This window comes from Microcaecilia unicolor, chromosome 1 (genome assembly GCF_901765095.1).
Source record: "Microcaecilia unicolor chromosome 1, aMicUni1.1, whole genome shotgun sequence".
In the NCBI taxonomy this organism is placed as follows: Eukaryota; Metazoa; Chordata; class Amphibia; order Gymnophiona; family Siphonopidae; genus Microcaecilia; species Microcaecilia unicolor.
The window spans coordinates 656,330,259-656,350,261 of record NC_044031.1 but is presented as its reverse complement, the minus strand read 5'-3'; the positions used below and the strand labels follow the sequence as shown (position 1 = coordinate 656,350,261).

The window sequence follows — 20,003 nt, the reverse complement described above, 5'->3', positions numbered from 1 at the left end:
CTTGCATCATATCCTACATAGGATATGATGGCAGATAAAGACTGAAATGATCAATCTAATCTGGCCAGTTTAGGTTCATACTCTTGGTAGATGTACATATAAAATCTCCAGATGAAATCCAACACCCACTCCCCTCTTGCCCAACCTCTCAGTCCTTTCTCATATCTGTCCTAAATATGACCAAACTCTGTCCCAGTGTTGGCCTCTGAATGGCTTTTTTTTTTTAGTCTTGATGCAATCATATATCTGTTGTTTAGGTTGTATATATTGTCAGTACGTGTGGGTGACAGCTCAAGTCCTGATTCCTAATAAACAAACAGACTATTATTTAAGACAAAGATATAATGATTGCAATTCTGCACAAGTAATTTATTGTATATGATGCTCATGCTTCAAATATTATATCAGACAGACTAAGAGGAAAATTAAAATTTGAATCACTGAATATCTAAATAATTTGCATTTACATCACCAAGAAGCTCTGTTAGTGCAGCACTGGGCAGAAATTGGTCATCAAATAAAGGATTTTAAATTTGTAGTTTTACAGTTGGGAGAGAGGTCTCGTAACTGCTGCTGCAGAAAGCACAGCAATTGATCTTTAAATGGGTCACTGTTCAGTCACATGGTCTTAATAAAGAAGTTGATTGGTCAACGTTGATTTAAAATAGTGTTGGTGTCCATCTTGGAAGCAGGAGTGTTTGATTCAGCTAGTGAGCCATTGACTGTATAGCTTGAGTTTGAAATTTCTATATATTTTTGTGATATTGACTTTGCTTTTTTGGTTTTTAGATCCACCCTGAAGAAGCCCAGTGGGTCAAAACTTGGATCCTAGTCAGGGAATGAGGATTTTTTTGATTTTGAACATTGAGCTGATTCTGGTGCTGGATCTATTGCTGCAGTTGGAGATACCATGATGATATAATAAATGCCACAGATGAAGATTTTGTGATGATTGAGAAATTCAAGAAATTAAAACTTTGAGATAAGTACCAGCTTGCTTCTGTTGATTAAATCATATGGTATCTTATTTCTATGGACTGTGTATAGACTGTTATATTATAACAGGAATATTGTGCGATGATAGATTAATAGTGACCAGTTACATTTTGGGTTTTGGTCACATTTGATTTCTGAACATAATTTACAAATTTTTGTTATTTTTTGTTTTTTTTGGTTGATTGAATGATTTATTATAGAACCTGGGTAGTGAGTATTTTGAAGGATAGCAGGCTATCAGAATGTACAGTATAGCTAACCCCCATATTTTCTTGAGTCAATTGCACCATTGCCATTACAGGTTGTAACTTCTGCTTTGTGCAGATACCCTTGCACTTTTTGGAACCCTGATGCAATTGTAACATTGCTGTTTAGGACTGTACCCCTCAATGGACTTCATTTTCATATTCTCACCACAATGGCTCTTATTTATTTATTTATTTGTAGCATTTATACCCCGCTCTTTCCCGCTCGATAGCAGGTTCAGTGCGGCTTACAATGTAGGGTACAAAGTATCCCAGAGATAACAGGTTGTATCTGTTTATCACACCTTTTTTTGAATTATATTACTGTTGTTTTCTTCACCATCTACCTCCATAAGGTGCATTCCAAACATCCACTGCCCTTTCTGTCAAAAAACATTTCCCGACATTGTTTCCGAGTCTTCCTCCTTGGAGCTTCTTATCCTGACGTCTAATTCTACAACTTTCTTTCTACTGAAGAAGGTCTTGTGTATTAATATCTTTCAGGTATTTAAATGATTTATCATATTGCCCTTGTCCCTCCTTTCCTCTAGGGCAGAGTTTCTCCAGCTGATCTCCTACGAAGTTTGTTTTCAGGATATCGACAGTGAATATACTTGAAATAAATTTGCATACAATGAAGGTAATGCATGTGGATATCCTAAAAACTAGACTGGCTAGAGGATATGCCAGGAGTGGTTAGAGAAACACTGCTATAGGGTGTATATTCTGAAACCCTTCAGTCTTATCTAATTTATTTTTGTGCAGACCCATCACCATTTTGATTGCCTTTCCCTAAACCACCTCTTGCCTTCCTCAGATACCTCAGATACCTAAACCTACACTGTCCAACCTGCAAATGACTTAAATACAAATCAACTTAAGCATCCAGTTTTTCCTACATATGCACCAAACTGTGGAACGCATTACCAAAAACCGTGAAAATGACTTATGACCACCTAAACTTCAGGAAATCACTAAAAACTCACCTGTTTAAAAAGGCATACCCTACCGATCCAACTTACACAATGGATCCCTGTAATAACTGGGAAATGTATAATATTCAACATCAGAATACGGGTCTACTTGTAAAACTATAGGAACTATCTGAAAGATGGTGTAGGCAACTCTGCTGAGAAGGGAGGTTGACCTAGAGAAGGGATGGGACTGGGTTCCTCTGTTATCCTTGTTAAAATAAGATGGTTATCAACAATAATTAGAAACAAAAAGATGGTTATGTGAGATCCCTTCTACTACGACAAGTAAAAAAAAAGTAAAAAATAAGATGTGGTTTGCCAAGAAATGCATGAATTGTATTTTGATGTTAAACAAATACAATAAAGTCCAATTTTTAAAATCCCATATAATTGAACATTGTACTCTTAAATATTAAAAATGTTAAATTAATAGTAGTTTTGGTGTCACATCAGTAATAGCAGCATTATATCTCTCCACTTCCAGGCACATTATGAAGACACAGAAAACCCGGTAAAAATGGCACATGCAGAGTATAGCAAACCTGCAGTACTCTAACAGAATTAATGGAACTCAAAAAGCACCACTCCTTCCTATAGAAAGATGGAACTACAAATATTACAGATTGGTCCTAGAACACCAATATACCTCCTATTGAGAAAGCCAAACAAGCAGGGCTGCTATATATCCCTAGTATGCATGTGGGTGGATATGTGTGACTGTACCGATATTGAGTGACAGTGTGTTGTGTTTGAGTGAGTGAGGTGATGTGTATGTGCAAGTCTCTGTCTGAGTGAGTACAAGGATATGTGTATGTGTCTAAGTGGATTGGCTGGTGTGACTAGATAAAGTGTGTTTGAGTGGGTGTGGGTAGTGGAGCTTGTCCACAAGTGTGTAGCTGGGCTCTGTGTGGGTTCGTGTGTGCAAGGCTATTATGTGGCTAGATGCATTGTGTTTCAGCAGGTACATAAGAATAGGGAAAGGGAAATGGGACTTGATATACCACCTTTCTGAGGTTTTTGCAACTACATTCAAAGCGGTTTACATATATTCAGGTACTTATTTTGTACCAGGGGCAATGGAGGATTAAGTGACTTGCCCAGAGTCACAAGGAGCTGCAGTGGGAATTGACCTCAGTTCCCCAGGATCAAAGTCCACTGCAGTAACCACTAGGCTACTCCTCCACTAGCAACATTCCATGTAGATGCCTGCCCTTGCAGATCAGCAATGCGGCTGCGCAGGCTTCTGTTTCTGTGAGTCTGACTTCCTGCAAGTACATGCAGGACGTCAGACTCACAGAAACAGAAGCCTGCGCGGTCGTGTTAGTGATCTGCAAGGGCAGGCTTCTACATGGAATGTTGCTAGTGGAATAGCAACATTCCATGTAGAATCTCAAATAGTAGCAACAGAATCTCTAATAGCAGCAACATTCCATGTAGAATCTTAAATAGTAGCAACATTCCATTTAGAATCTCAAATAGGGAAAGGGAAATGGGACTTGATATACTGCCTTTCTGAGGTTTTTGCAACTACACTCAAAGCGGTTTACATATATTCAGGTACTTATTTTGTACCAGGGGCAATGGAGGGTTAAGTGACTTGCCCAGGGTCACAAGGAGCTGCAGTGGGAACTGAACTCAGTTCCCCAGGATCAAAGTCCACTGCACTAATCACTAGGCTACTCTTCCACTAGCAACATTCCATGTAGAAGCCTGCCCTTGCAGATCAGCAATGCGGGTACGTGCAGGACGTCAGACTCACAGAAACAGAAGCCTGTGCGGCCGTGTTGCTGATCTGCAAGGGCAGGCTTCTATATGGAATGTTGCTAGTGGAATAGCAACATTCCATGTAGAATCTCAAATAGTAACAACATTCCATGTAGAATCTCAAATTGTAGCAACAGAATCTCAATAGTAGCAACATTCTATCTAGAAACTCCAATAGTAGCAACATTCCATGTAGAATCTCAAATAGGGAAAGGGAAATGGGACTTGATATACCGCCTTTCTGAGGTTTTTGCAACTACATTCAAAGTGGTTTACATATATTCAGATACTTATTTTGTACCAGGGGCAATGGAGGGTTTAGTGACTTGCCCAGAGTCACAAGGAGCTGCAGTGGGAATTGCACTCAGTTCCCCACGATCAAAGTCCACTGCACTAACCACTAGGCTACTCTTCCACTATAGCCACACTGGGTTCATCCAGCCTAGTATCCTGCTTCCAACAGTGGCCAATCCAGGTCACAAGTACATGGCAGGATCCCAAACAGAAGCAAGATTCCATGCTACTCAGGGCTATGTAGTGGCTTTCCTCAAGCCAGGAACTTGTCCAAATCTTTTTAAAATCCAGATATGGTAACTGTTGTTACCACATCCTCTGATATCGTGTTCCAGAGCTTAACTATTTGTTGAGTGAAAAAATATTTTCTTCCACTAGTTTTAAAAGTATTATCATGTAACTTCATAGAGTCTCCTCTAGTCTTTGTACTTTTTGAAAGAATAAACAATTGATTCACTATCCTCTCTCAGCCGTCTCTTTTCTAAGCTGAAGAACCCTAACTTCTTAAGCCTTTCCTTGTATGAGAGGAGTTCTGTTCCTTTAGTCAGTATGGTTGCCCTTCTCTATACTTTCTCTAATTCCGCTATACCTGTTTTGAGATATGGTGACAAGAATTGCACACAATACTCAAGGTGAGGTCACACCATGGAGCAGTACAGAGGCATTATAATATTCTTTATCTTATTTTCTATCCCTTTCCTAAGAGGCTATTAGAGCCAAAAGGATTAGGTTGAGAGTCATTGCTCTAAACAGGAATTGCGGTGTAATGAGAATAACCGAGTACCTCACAGAGAAAGGAAGGTGGGGTCTAGGTGGGCATATGTACATCAAAAGTTTGTACTGATGCACCTCTAGAAAAATGGCTTTTCACATCCCTCTTTTTCAGCATTTCTACACCCCTACCTCTCATGCTGTCATCACCCCCCCTCCTCCCTTTCCTCTGATATGGGCTTCTAAGCAGAAGCCAGCTGTGCAATTTTACTGTAATTACTTATATACATGTGGGAACAAGTGGAGGAGTGGCCTAGTGGTTAGAGTGGTGGACTTTGGTCCTGAGGAACTGAGTTCAATTCCCACTTCAGGCACAGGCAGCTCCTTGTGACTCTGGGCAAGTCACTTAACCCTCCATTGCCCCATGTAAGCCACATTGAGCCTGTTATGAGTGGGAAAGCATGGGATACAAATGTAACAAAAAAAAAATAAGAATGAAAGATGGGGACAAGAGATAAGAGAGGTTGCCCCTACCTCATTTCCTGCAATTTCTGCAGCACCTCTGGCTGTCCATTATGCAAATCATTTAGAGGCCTGGCAGCCTGCAGGGCAAACAACAAGAGATCAGAAGGCAGCAGCTCCAGACATACAGTAAGCTACAGTTGGGGCCAAGCTACCCCACTTCTGATGGGACATTCTTGGCTTCCTATTTTATTTTGAATACATTTAAAATATTAATGCTTGCATTCAATATTCTGTTTTAGATCATGCCTTTCTATCTTATGCCACTCAAAACTTTACACACTCCTCACCCTTTACGCAGTATCAATGATTTTTGTCTTACCATCACTTCAGCTGTTAGGCTGAGTCTAGACTCCAGGTCATATTGTCTTTTCTCATACTGCTCCCTCACTCTGGTATGTTCTTCCATTTAACTTGCACGCTGAAGGAGCCTGGCCTAAATTTCAGGCAGCACTTTTGCTGTGGCTAGTTCACCCTACCTGAGGGCACAGTGTCATCTGCATTTTCCACCCTCATTTTTCCCTTCTTTTTTCTTTCCTATCAATTATATTGGCATTTCTTTTTTTTAATTAAGGTTTAATATTGTAAACTGCTTTGATGGTGAGTCTTGAAAGATAGTATATCAAGACTAATAAAAGACAAAGATGTTCTAGAACAGCCATTCCCAACTTATTCCTCAGTGTACACCTAGTCCCATCAGGTTTTCAAGATATCCACAATGAATATTTATGAATAGATCTGTATGCAGTCACGTGACATAGCTGGTCAGCACCAATATTCAGCAGTTGGCTGGCTAAGTTTGGTGGCCATATTGGACCATGTGAATAACAGGCCTAACTTTGACTGCTATGAACTTAGTCTGCCAGTGCTGAATGTTGACTTGGCCAGCTATGTTCATATTGGCCAAAAATAAACTGGATATTCTGTGACGGTCACCAGAAATGGCCAGGCATTGAATATCCGGCATTGCTACCGACCACGGGAGTTAGCTGGGCTGCCTCTCATGGTCTGAATGTTGCCCCCTATGTTTTCCTATCATCTATTTTTAAGCATGTATACATGAGGCAATTTTCAAAGCACTATTTTAGTGTGTAAATACTGTTCTACGTGTTCAAGTCCCTTATAAAAAGATCCCTTATTTGTAAAGAAGATGGGAGGAAACTAGCTAAGCTCTTTGGGATAGGTACCTGGACCAGGATTCACAAAACAATCAAATCTGGTTGGTTAGGACATAGGCTGGGGCCGGGATAACCCTGCTAGGCTGGAGGGTATCCCCACCCTGCTCTCTGAAGTTCAATGCTTTAACCAAATCAAGCAGTCGCATCGGATGAATTTCAAAACTCTTTAGTAGTTCATTAAACACCCAAGAGCAATCACTCAGTTTCTTCATCAAGAATAGTAGGTATAGTTTGTACACAGAAAGAAAGGGGAAAAAAAGATAAATTGTCACGTCCTGATAAGCTCCATTCAATGTTCATCTCATTCCTATTTTTTCTATCTAGGTCTTTAAATATACCATTACATCAGGAGTAGTTCCTCCTTTCAGCCTGAAGATCTGAACAGTTGACTAAAAAGAGCTGGGTCATATTACTAGAGATAGATACTACTTATATCTATTACATTTCAGGAAGATGTGAAGACAAGTTGTGGCAAGATACTGAAAATTGAAGATTGAAATATTTATATATAGGAGTGTAGAGTTGTCAGTGTAGATAAAGAGGGTAAAACTAAGATCTATGATGACAAATTGAGAGACAGAAAGAGAGAAAACCTAAAAATGTAGTAGAGAAAATCAAAGAAGAAATGATTACAGAGAGAAAGATCAGGAGTGACTGTGAAACCAATGAAGATAAAACTGCTGAACTGATTTTATTTTATGTCCGTAGCAAGAGTGGAAGTGAATATTTTGTATTTTAAACATTTAAATGCCTCACTTCTATTCTGTGGTTTGTAAATTACTATAAAGCAGTTTATGTCTACCACAGTCTCTGTGTTGAATGAATTGGATATGGGGGAGGATGGAAAGATCTGAAGGGACAGATGGAGAGGACAGTTTCCTGTTTATTAGAAGATGGAGAAGTTGGCAAGGGGAATAACGACATAACAACAGTGATGAGGGTGGACAGAAGGAAGAATGAGAGGGGAAATGGACAAACCAGAAAAGAGCATGGTATCAGAGTTATGGAGAGCAAAGATGGGGAGAATGATGGTCTGGTTGGGTGAAAGTGAGAATGGAGAGAATAAGGGTAGGGAATGGAAAACTAAATATGTCAGTGTGCAGGGTACCCTCTTCTTCCTTTCAGAGCAGTGCACATTTGTCTCAGAGCTTGTTCCCCTTTTTTAGTGGTTGTGACCTGGGTAAGCTTTATTTCTGCATCTGATTTCTGCAGGAAAGCCAGGCTGAGCTTTTGGGTCTGACAAAGGAAGGCTCTTCCAACCAGCAGGCCTCAAATACTCAGTGTGGTGTTATCATCCATGGTGACATTGTTATCAAAGGAGGGTGTTGTGCTGGGGCTGCCACCACTAAAGGCAGAAGGGGGTGGAGGGAAGAAGGGAGTTAGCTTAGAGCAATTGCTAATGCATGTTATTCTTTTTCACTGTACTGATATCTGAGGTGCTGTCTTGAATGCTTCTAATGATGTCATATGTCAGCCAGAGAAACAAGAGCCTTCATGTACTGGAGTGGAAGTAGCCTAGTGGTTAGAGTGATAGGCTGAGAACAAGGAAAGGCAAGTTCAAATCCTGCTTCTAGCATTCTTTATGACCTTGCGCATGTCACCTTGATCTCCCGCACGTACCCACTCTGATTGTGAGCCAGTGAATGTCTAACTTGCCCCTGTGTAGAGTCTCAGCTTCTTTGGGGGTAATTCTGTAAGGGGTCGGCATTTTAGTTATTTAAACACAGAAATTACCCATAAAATTCTGACCATTCAATATTCGCATGGCACGCACTTTGACAGTGGGCGTCTGCACGTGTATGGCTGGATCCTACAAATACTTATATACATTATAAAATAGTATAACTTATGTGTGTTCTTGACAATTTCTAGGCACATACATTTAAATTGAGGCATGTTTTTGGCCAATTCTAATACTACTATTTTATAAAGAAAATTATAAAACAGGTACCTTAATTAGTGCTTTAGTAGGCCGCTGTTGTAGAATTTACCCTTCACATGGATGGTGTCAGGCTGAAAATCTGTGTAAATGGCCCAATAGCATCTGATTAGTTTGGAGTGGAATGAGGGTAGGCTTTCAAATTATCTGTATAACAGTGATTTTCAGCCATAATCCAGATCAATTATGAGCTCTATTTTAGAAAGGATGTGGAGAGGGCAATTAAGATGTCTAAACTGGGATGGGGAAAACTCCCACAGTATTTTACAAAGGCTCTGACAGATACAAAGCCTCTTGTAAAATATGTGCAAGAATATTAGAGCTTGATAGAAACCAGGATCTTCAGTTTCTGCCGAAACCGAATCTGCAACCAAAATTGGTTGCTCCGTTTCGGCAGAAACCAAAGCCAAAAATAAAACTTCTCCATCTGACAAAAAAGAGCCCTCCTCATGGACCTACCCACTGGCTGCAGCCACCTCCCAAACCCACCCCTGACAGCAGCCTCTTCCTGGGCCTACTATGTAAGACTAGTTGGTGGCTAGCGATGATCACTCATTCCTGCCCATGCCTGCTCCTGCCTCAAAGTGGCTTCTAAGACTATTGCTGGAGTTCGCAGCAGCCATTTTGAGATTGGAACCGGCAGAGGCAGGAGCGACTGGAAGTCCTGGACGCTATTTTGAGGCAAGAGCCAAAAATGGACAGCACCGAGTAGGGATTGCTCCTGTTCCCACTAGCCACCAACGAGTCTGAATATGGTAGGCCTAGGAGGGGGCTGCTGCGTGGGGTGGGGGGGGGGGGTCAGGAGAGGGAGCTGCTGCCAGTGGGTGGGTCCAGGAGCAGGCTCTTTTTGGTCAGGGTGGAGGTGGGAGGGAGTGGGGGCTGAGAAGCATAGGTTTGGTTCTATTTGAAAATGCACGGGCATTTTTGGCTGAAACCAAAACAAGGCCAAACACAGATTTTGAGCCAGTTTCAGCGCTGAAGCTGAAATCAAAATTTGGTCAGTCTCTAAAGGACATGCAGGAGTGCACATTCATGTCTCTCTATCTCCCGTGGGAGCAGTGGTGTTAAAAAGTTGTGCTTAGGGGAAAATGTACAGTACTTTTAAATCCCACTTATATTTGGGAGCAGATTTTTTAAATTGCTGCTCCTATTGGACCCATGCCCTCAGCCTGACGCCCACCCAGAGACATCAATTATTCTCCCTTCTGATCCCCCCACACATCAAAACTGCATATGAAGGCAGCTTAATGTCCTAGTGATAGTACCAGAAAACTATTATTAGGGGTTACAGGAACTATTTTGAACCCAGGAATTTGACTGGGATTCACTCCTTCTCCCCACTAGACATCAGGGACTCCCAGTAAGAGAGAGAAATGTGACTGAGAGGGGGGTGGTGGGAGAGCCTTGTTTGGGGGGGATTGAAAGTATTTTGGAGGGGGGATCAGAAGGGTTGTTTATGTTGGGGAGGGGAATGGATGCTTTTTTGATGCACGGGGGGGGGGGGGGGGGGGGGGATGGATTGGAAGGGGGGTTGTCCTCAGCTTGTGTACCTGCCTTTCCAACAGGCTCTTAAGTGCACCTCTGGATCACAAGTCCTCACCCCAGTCCTTGGGACACATCCAGTCAGTCAGGTTTTCAGGATATCTACAGTGAATATGCATAAGATAGATTCTCCGAGGACAAGCAGGCTGCTTGTTCTCACTGATGGGTTGACGTCCTCGGCAGCCCCTTCCATCGGAAAGTTTACTAGCAAAGGCCTTTGCTAGTCCTCGCGCGCCCATGCGCACCGCGCATGCGCGGCCGTCTTCCCGCCCGAAACCGGCTCGAGCCGGCCAGTCTTCTTTCGTCCGCGCTCGGTACGGTTGTGTTACGCCGTTCGTGCCCCAGAGAGTCGACCTCGCGCGTCCTTTTCGACGTGTTTTTTCCTTGTTTTTCTTTCAAAAAGTTCGGGAAGCGCTCCGGAAGTGTTCCGGAAGACCCTTTCGGGTTTTCTGCCCTTCCCGTAATTTTCTCAACTTTTGCCCCGTAAGTTTTCTTTCGTTGTCGGGGTAGGCCTAGTTTGGCCTCGGTCGAGATTTTTCTCCCTTTAAATTTTGGTGCTTCAATTTTCGCCATTTCGGCCTTTGATTTCGCCGGCGTGATTTTTCCGCCCATGACATCGAAGCCTTCCAGCGGCTTCAAGAAGTGCACCCAGTGCGCCCGGGTAATCTCGCTCACTGATAGGCACTCTGCGTGTCTTCAGTGTCTAGGGGCCCAGCACCGCCCTCAGAACTTCAGTCTGTGTTCCCTGTTACAAAGGCGGACTCAGGTAGCGAGATTAGCCCAGTGGAACGTTTTGTTCTCGGGCTCTTCGTCGACATCGGCACCGGAGGCATCGAGTGCATCGACGTCGTCAGCGTCCGGACCATCTTCCTTGGCTGCCGCTCCATCGACTGCATCGGACCTCTGCATCGGCGCCGAGGTATCGGGCGACTGCATCGACGTCGGTGGTACCGAGACTTCGTCTGCTGATGTCGTCGGACGGAGGTGCATCGTCAGGAGTGCAGGTGAGGGCTGTCCATTCCCCTGCTGGTGGCGGTGAGCCTTCGGGTGGGTCTCCTCCTACCCTGAGGGCTCCTGCGGTACAGCCCCCCCGGGATCGACCCTCTTCGGTCTCGGCCCCGAGGAAGCGACGGATGGATTCTACGTCCTCCTCGTCGGTGCCGGGGAGCTCCGGTGACATGCTTCGGAAGAAGTCGAAGAAGCATCGACACCGGTCTCCTCCCCGTGTCGGCACCGAGAGCTCTGGGTCGCCGAGGGATTCGGCACCCAGCAGGCATCGGCACCGAGAGGACCGCTCACCCTCTGTTCAGGAGGTGTCGATGCGCTCCACTCTGGACAGCCCGGAACAGCCTCCTCGCCCGGAACAGGTTCTGACGTCGACGCCTGCATCAACCTCTCAGCCTTTTTCTGCAGCCACTCTGAACGAGAGCCTCCGGGCCGTTCTCCCAGAGATTCTGGGAGAGCTGTTGCGCCCTACCCCTCCGGTACCGGCGGTGCCTGCGCCTCCGGTACCGTCGAGCGTGGCGCCGGCTGGTCCATCGCCCAGGTTGAGGTCCCCGACGTCGGTACCGCGTGCGGTGCCGACCGCGGCCACCTCCCAGGAAGGCTCCCCGACTACATCGGCGGAGGGAGCTTCGCCGATGCGGGCGAGGGAGTCTACCTCTCGACGCCCCCATCGTGGACGTGGCTCCACAGAGTCGAGCCGGGCGAGGTTGCAGACACAGGTCCGTGAACTTGTGTCTGACACCGAGGGTGAGGCCTCGTGGGAGGACGAAGAAGACCCCAGATATTTCTCTGATGAGGAGTCTGAGGGTCTTCCTTCTGATCCCACTCCCTCTCCTGAAAGGCAGCTTTCTCCTCCTGAGAGTCTGTCTTTCGCTTCCTTTGTCCGGGAGATGTCTACGGCCATCCCCTTCCCGGTGGTTGTGGAGGACGAGCCCAGGGCTGAAATGTTTGAGCTCCTGGACTATCCTTCTCCACCTAAGGAAGCGTCCACTGTTCCCTTGCACCATGTCCTGAAAAGACATTGCTTGCGAACTGGACCAAGCCATTAAGTAATCCCCACATTCCCAAGAAGATCGAGTCCCAGTACCGGATCCATGGGGACCCAGAGCTGATGCGCACGCAGTTGCCTCATGACTCTGGAGTTGTGGATTTGGCCCTAAAGAAGGCTAAGAGTTCTAGGGAGCATGCTTCGGCGCACCCGGGCAAAGACCCTAGAACCTTAGACTCCTTTGGGAGGAAGGCCTACCATTCTTCTATGCTCGTGGCCAAGATCCAGTCTTACCAGCTCTACACGAGCATACACATGCGGAACAATGTGCGGCAGTTGGCGGGCTTGGTTGATGCTCTTCCCCCTGAGCAAGCCAAGCCTTTTCAGGAGGTGGTCAGGCAGCTGAAGGCGTGCAGAAAATTCCTGGCCAGAGGAGTTTATGACACTTTTGATGTTGCGTCCAGGGCCGCTGCTCAAGGTGTGGTGATGCGCAGGCTCTCATGGCTGCGTGCCGCCGACCTGGAGAATAGACTCCAGCAGCGGATTGCGGACTCGCCTTGCCGTGCGGACAACATTTTTGGGGAAAAAGTCGAGCAGGTGGTAGAGTCTCTCCACCAGCGGGACACCGCATTCGACAAGTTCTCCCGCCGGCAGCCTTCAGCATCTACCTCTACAGGTAGAAGATTTTTCGGGGGAAGGAAGACTGGTCCCTATGCTTCTGGTAAGCGTAGGTACAATCCTCCTTCCCGACAGCCTGCGGCCCAGGCTAAGCCCCAGCGCGCTCGCTCTCGTCAGCAGCGTGCGCCTCAGCAAGGCCCCGCGGCTCCCCAGCAAAAGCAAGGGGCGAGCTTTTGACTGGCTCCAGCAGAGCATAGCCGACATCCCAGTGTCAGTGCCGGGCGACCTGCCGGTCGGGGGGAGGTTGATAGCTTTTCACCAAAGGTGGCCTCTCATAACCTCCGATCAGTGGGTTCTGCAAATAGTCCGGCAAGGATACACCCTCAATTTGGCCTCAAAACCTCCAAATTGTCCACCGGGAGCTCAGTCTTACAGCTTCCAGCACAAGCAGGTACTTGCAGAGGAACTCTCCGCCCTTCTCAGCGCCAATGCGGTCGAGCCCGTGCCATCCGGGCAGGAAGGGCTGGGATTCTATTCCAGGTACTTCCTTGTGGAAAAGAAAACAGGGGGGATGCGTCCCATCCTAGACCTAAGGGCCCTGAACAAATATCTCGTAAAAGAAAAGTTCAGGATGCTTTCCCTGGGCACCCTCCTCCCCATGATTCAGCAAAACGATTGGCTATGCTGTCTGGACTTGAAGGATGCCTACACTCACATCCCGATACTGCCAGCTCACAGACAGTATCTGCGATTTCAGCTGGGCACACGCCACTTCCAGTACTGTGTGCTACCCTTTGGGCTCGCCTCTGCGCCCAGGGTGTTCACAAAGTGCCTAGCTGTGGTAGCAGCGGCACTTCGCAGGCTGGGGGTGCATGTGTTCCCATATCTCGACGATTGGCTGGTGAAGAACACATCCGAGGCAGGAGCCCTGCAGTCCATGCAGATGACTATTCGCCTACTGGAGCTACTGGGGTTTGTGATAAATTATCCAAAGTCCCATCTTCTCCCAATGCAGAGACTCGAATTCATAGGAGCTCTGCTGGATTCTCGGACGGCTCGCGCCTATCTCCCAGAGACGAGGGCCAACAACTTGTTGTCCCTCGTCTCGCGGGTGCGAGCGTCCCAGCAGATCACAGCTCGGCAGATGTTGAGATTGCTGGGCCACATGGCCTCCACAGTTCATGTGACTCCCATGGCCCGCCTTCACATGAGATCTGCTCAATGGACCCTAGCCTCCCAGTGGTATCAGGCCGCTGGGGGTCTAGAGGACGTGATCCACCTGTCCACGAGATTTCTCAAATCCCTATATTGGTGGACGATTTGCTCCAATTTGACTCTGGGACGTCCCTTCCAAATTCCTCAGCCACAAAAGGTGCTGACCACGGATGCGTCCCTCCTGGGATGGGGAGCTCATGTCGATGGGCTTCACACCCAAGGAAGCTGGTCCCTCCAGGAACGCGATCTGCAGATCAATCTTCTGGAGTTACGAGCGATCTGGAACGCTCTGAAGGCTTTCAGAGATCGGCTGTCCCACCAAATTATCCAAATTCAGACAGACAACCAGGTTGCCATGTACTATGTCAACAAGCAGGGGGGCACCGGATCTCGCCCCCTGTGTCAGGAAGCCGTCAGCATGTGGCTCTGGGCTCGCCGTCACGGCATGGTGCTCCAAGCCACATATCTGGCAGGCGTAAACAACAGTCTGGCCGACAGGTTGAGCAGGATTATGCAACCTCACGAGTGGTCGCTCAATTCCCGTGTGGTACGACAGATCTTCCAGGTGTGGGGCACCCCCTTGGTAGATCTCTTCGCATCTCGAGTGAACCACAAAGTCCCTCAGTTCTGTTCCAGGCTTCAGGCCCACGGCAGACTGGCATCGGATGCCTTCCTCCTGGACTGGGGGGAGGGTCTGCTGTATGCTTATCCTCCCATACCTCTGGTGGGGAAGACTTTGTTGAAACTCAAACAAGACCGAGGCACCATGATTCTGATTGCTCCTTTTTGGCCGCGTCAGATCTGGTTCCCTCTTCTTCTGGAGTTGTCCTCCGAAGAACCGTGGAGATTGGAGTGTTTTCCGACCCTCATCACACAGGACGAAGGGGCGCTTCTGCATCCCAGCCTCCAGTCGCTGGCTCTTGCGGCCTGGATGTTGAGGGCGTAGACTTTGCCTCTTTGGGTCTGTCAGAGGGTGTCTCCCGCATCTTGCTTGCTTCCAGGAAAGATTCCACTAAGAGGAGTTACTTCTTCCAATGGAGGAGGTTTGCCGTCTGGTGTGACAGCAAGGCCCTAGATCCTCGCTCTTGTCCTACACAGACCCTGCTTGAATACCTTTTGCACTTGTCTGAGTCTGGTCTCAAGACCAACTCTGTAAGGGTTCACCTTAGTGCAATCAGTGCATACCATTACCATGTGGAAGGTAAGCCGATCTCAGGACAGCCTTTAGTTGTTCGCTTCATGAGAGGTTTGCTTTTGTCAAAGCCCCCTGTCAAGCCTCCTACAGTGTCATGGGATCTCAATGTCGTTCTCACCCAGCTGATGAAACCTCCTTTCGAGCCACTGAATTCCTGCCATCTGAAGTACTTGACTTGGAAGGTCATTTTCTTGGTGGCAGTTACTTCAGCTCGTAGAGTCAGTGAGCTTCAGGCCCTGGTAGCCCAGGCCCCTTACACCAAATTTCATCATAACAGAGTAGTCCTCCGCACTCACCCTAAGTTCTTGCCAAAGGTCGTGTCGGAGTTCCATCTGAACCAGTCAATTGTCTTGCCAACATTCTTTCCCCGTCCTCATTCCTGCCCTGCTGAACGTCAGCTGCACACATTGGACTGCAAGAGAGCATTGGCCTTCTACCTGGAGCGGACACAGCCCCACAGACAGTCCGCCCAATTGTTTGTTTCTTTTGATCCCAATAGGAGGGGAGTGGCTGTAGGGAAACGCACCATATCCAATTGGCTAGCAGATTGCATTTCCTTCACTTACGCCCAGGCGGGGCTGGCTCTTGAGGGTCATGTCACGGCTCATAATGTTAGAGCCATGGCTGCGTCGGTAGCCCACTTGAAGTCAGCCTCTATTGAAGAAATTTGCAAAGCTGCGACGTGGTCATCTGTCCACACATTCACATCTCATTACTGCCTGCAGCAGGATACCCGACGCGACAGTCGGTTCGGGCAGTCAGTTCTTCAGAACCTGTTTGGGCTTTAGGATCCAACTCCACCCCCCGAGGGCCCTGTTTGTTCTGTTCCAGGCTGCACTCTCAGTTAGTTGGTAAATTTTTTAGGTCAATCTCAGTTATGTCCTCGCCGTTGCGAGGCCCAATTGACCATGGTTGTTGTTTTGAGTGAGCCTGGGGGCTAGGGATACCCCATCAGTGAGAACAAGCAGCCTGCTTGTCCTCGGAGAAAGCGAATGCTACATACCTGTAGAAGGTATTCTCCGAGGACAGCAGGCTGATTGTTCTCACAAACCCGCCCGCCTCCCCTTTGGAGTTGTGTCTTCCCTTGAAGTGTATTGTCTTGCTACATACTGGACTGGCCGGCTCGAGCCGGTTTCGGGCGGGAAGACGGCCGCGCATGCGCGGTGCGCATGGGCGCGCGAGGACTAGCAAAGGCCTTTGCTAGTAAACTTTCCGATGGAAGGGGCTGCCGAGGACGTCAACCCATCAGTGAGAACAATCAGCCTGCTGTCCTCGGAGAATACCTTCTACAGGTATGTAGCATTCGCTTTTGCATAGAATGGAGGAAGTGCATGCAAATTTATCTCATGCATATTGGTTGTGAATGTCCTCAAAACTTGACTGGCTGGGTGTTTCCTGAGGGTGTGGTTAAGGATTGTATAATGCCTTTTGGCCACACATGCACGGTTGCCAGATGGGCGGTTTTCCGTAACCCGCCGCGGGAAACTTTTGCTCGCGGTGGGTTGCGGTTTTTTGGGTTCGTTTTGTTTTTTTTGTGCGGGTTTTGGGGCAGTTTTTCGGCCGGCGGGGGTGGGGCTAATGGCAATAGAGGTGGGGTTTGTGACATTTTGGGCGGGGTTTGCTGATGTATTGGGCGGAGCGGTGACGGTGGGGGCGGGGCTGATGACGGTGGGGGCGGGGGTGATGACGGAAGGGGTGGGGCTGATGACGGCGGGGGCGGGGGTGATGACGGAAGGGGTGGGGCTGATGACGGCGGGGGCGGGGGTAATGACGGAAGGGGCGGGGTTGATGACAGCGGGGGTGGGGTGATGATGGAAGGGGCGGGGTTGATGACGGCGGGGGTGGGGTGTGTGCGGTTTTTGGGCGGGTTTTGGGCTGTTTTGTGTGGGAATTTTTTTTTTTATTTGGCAACCCTGCACACATGAGCTCTTCTTGTTTTTCTTTTTCCTTAACCTGAGAGGACATGCTTGATAGAATCCATTGTCATCTGAGCACATGTAAAAAGTTGATAAACTAAATATACTGTTATATGTTTTTCTAAGCCTACCTGCATATACAGGTAAGATGTATTTTCTCTTTCTAACCACAAACTGTGAGTAAAGAGATGTTTTTACTTCATTTTTAAAAGAGACTGAGCTGTGGTTATTCTGGGGTGTGTAAGAGAGAGAGAGAGATGAAGATAAGAAGTTAATATTAATTGCTGTTACCATAAAAGGGAACTTATACTTATTTTTGCTAACGCTGAAGCTGTGTGTGTGTAAATCTGAAAAATGCTCTGATAAGTATTTACCATAATAATCCAACAGGTTGATGTGGAGGGGCAGTTTTGCAAAAAACATTCAAAATCTGAATAGGAAAGAAGGTCATTTTCAAAAAATAAAAATGCCTATCTTTTTTTTTTCTGAAAATACTGTTTTGAACAAGGTTTTGTGATTTGTACATTTTGGTTTTTGGTCCATTTTCAGAAAAAAAAAAACCATCCAACTGCAAAACGCACAAAATCAAGCCATTAGGATGTAGGAGGAGCCAGCATTCTTAGTAGACTGGCCACACAGACATCCCAGAAAAGCAATAGGGCACCCTAGGGGGCACTGCAGTGGACTTCATAAAATTCTCCCAGGTACACATCTCACTATTGCTCCCACCTGTCTGCAGTGCACTGCACCCACCCACCACAAGACTACTGTAGGGACCTGCATGCTGATCTAATGGACCCGAGTATAACATCTGAGGCTGGCATAGAACCTGGAAAGTAATGTTTTGGGGTTGGGGGGGTGGGAGGGGGTTAGTGACCACTGGGGGAGTAAGAACAGGTCATCCCTGATTCCCTCCAGGAGTCATCTGGTCATTTAGGGTACCTTTTTGTGCCTTATTCATCATAAAAACAGGTCTAGCCCGTCTTAGTTTTAGTCCTGGACAGTTTTGTTTTGTTCCATTATGGCTGAAAAATATCCAAGTGTTAGAAATCCCAGATTCCACTCTTAACACGCCCCTGACATACCTTCTTGTGACGGACTTCAATTGGTTTTGAAAATACCAATGTGGATATTTTTATAAGAAAAACGTTCAAATGTAGATTTATGCCACTTTTTGGACGTTTTTCTATTTTGAAAATGAGCTCCTCAATACGTCAGTCTTGTACGGTGAGATTGCTAAAGATGTGCAGTATGCTGTAATAAGGACTGGTTTAATGATCTGGCTATATTAGCCTCCAGGAGTGTTGCAAGTCACAAAAACATCCTGTGCATTCCTGTCATGTTCCTGCCTCGCCCACTTGCATGATATCAGCAAGGGAAGCCAATGGATGGGGCATCCCAATTTTGGCATCCCAGTTTCTCTTGCGCCCTGCACAGCTGCATTGGTCATACATAGCTAGCTATGGCCTTGTTAGCCTCATACAAACTGCTTGAAATGGTGGAACTGAGTCCATGGTGAGGTTGCCCAGCAGACTTCCCTGTTCCCCATCTCGAGAACCAACTCCCTCAGATTTGCCTCACTGCAGTACAGATTTCCCTGCTCTGTCCTGGAAACTCACCTTCTCACCTCTCACAGTGGTCTTGCTCTCATTCCTGCCTGTGTGATTCATCAGATCCGAGTTCCTCTTCTGCTCCTCAGACACCATCATTAGTCTCTTCAAAAAGAGGTTCAGAGCTTCCAGGACGCGCCTCTGCCCTTGCAAGACCATGTCCAGCTCCCTTTGGCTTTCTGACTCAAATAGCTCTTCCCCTGAGAAGAAGCAAAGAATTTACATCAATTTATCTTTGAGAACATGAGAAGCCAAATCTTCAGGATGAGCATTTTCGTAATTTATTCAGATATCATTTATTAATTTGATAAACTGCCTCTTTTGAGCACGAGTCAAGGCTGTTTGCATACAATTGTACTTGCACTGTCCCTAATGGGCTCACAATCTAAGTAGTATATTGTACCTTGGGCAATGGAGGGCTAAGTGACCTGCCCAGGGTCACAGAGAGCTGTAGAGGGAATTGAACCCAGTTCAATTCGAGGTGGGATGGGGCCAGAGCCCAAGGTGAGGGGCACATTTTGGTCCGTCCCCTCCGCCAGCCCCCCTCCAACACCCCACTGCTCCCCACCCACTGCCGCCGCTGTACATCTTGGCTGGCGGATGTGAGGGAAAGAAAGAGCAGGGCAGGCAATGAAGTGGCGCTGGGGACCAGTACTGGATGAAGGATTCAGCTGGCAGGGATTAAGGACCTCTGCCAGCCAAACCAGGGGCCCAGAGCAAATTTGGGGAGGCCCAGGCCCCCATGGCCTCTGGTTCTCCAGGATTTCAACCCACTGCTGACTGTTAGGCAGCAGTGGGAATCATGCCCGGTTCCCCAGGTCCACAACCTGCTGTACTAACCATTAGGCCACTCCTCCACACCAGAAAAAGAGCACTATGCCAGAAGCCAAAAATCACATTCAACTCATATTAATGAACATATGTATCAGAAGTGCCAGGCTGCGTCAGACCAAGAGTCCATCAAGCCCAACATCCTAAACAGTGAACAGTCTGTGTCACTTGGAAATAACTGGCATATCTTCTTTGGAAAATCCATTCCCTGTTGCCCCAGAATTAAGAGACGGTGATCCCCATGTCTGTCCAGCTGATAATGTGTGCAATGAGATTATGTACTACATCTACAACACAGGGCAAAATTTCATGTGTACATACAGGCTACTATAGAAGACAAAGGAAGCTATGCTAACCACTTCTGAGAGCAAAAACTGAAACTAACAGCTACTAGAAGAGCCTGCTCTAGTTAAAGAGCAAGAATCAGCAGTTTGTGAGTGAAAATCCACCTTCTGCAACA

At 46.9% G+C, this 20,003-nt stretch overlaps 1 protein-coding gene across 1 annotated transcript in view; it reads right to left on the bottom strand.

The window, feature by feature from the left end:
* Positions 1–20,003, bottom strand: part of LOC115457094 (protein ERGIC-53-like) — a 70,218-nt gene that overhangs the window by 13,688 nt on the left and 36,527 nt on the right. The window contains exons 6-7 of the mRNA XM_030186521.1: positions 18,722–18,912; positions 5,519–5,586 (exon numbers count right to left, since the gene is read on the bottom strand). Coding sequence (XP_030042381.1) covers positions 5,519–5,586; positions 18,722–18,912 — 259 coding nt within the window. The remainder of the gene's footprint in view (positions 1–5,518; positions 5,587–18,721; positions 18,913–20,003) is intronic.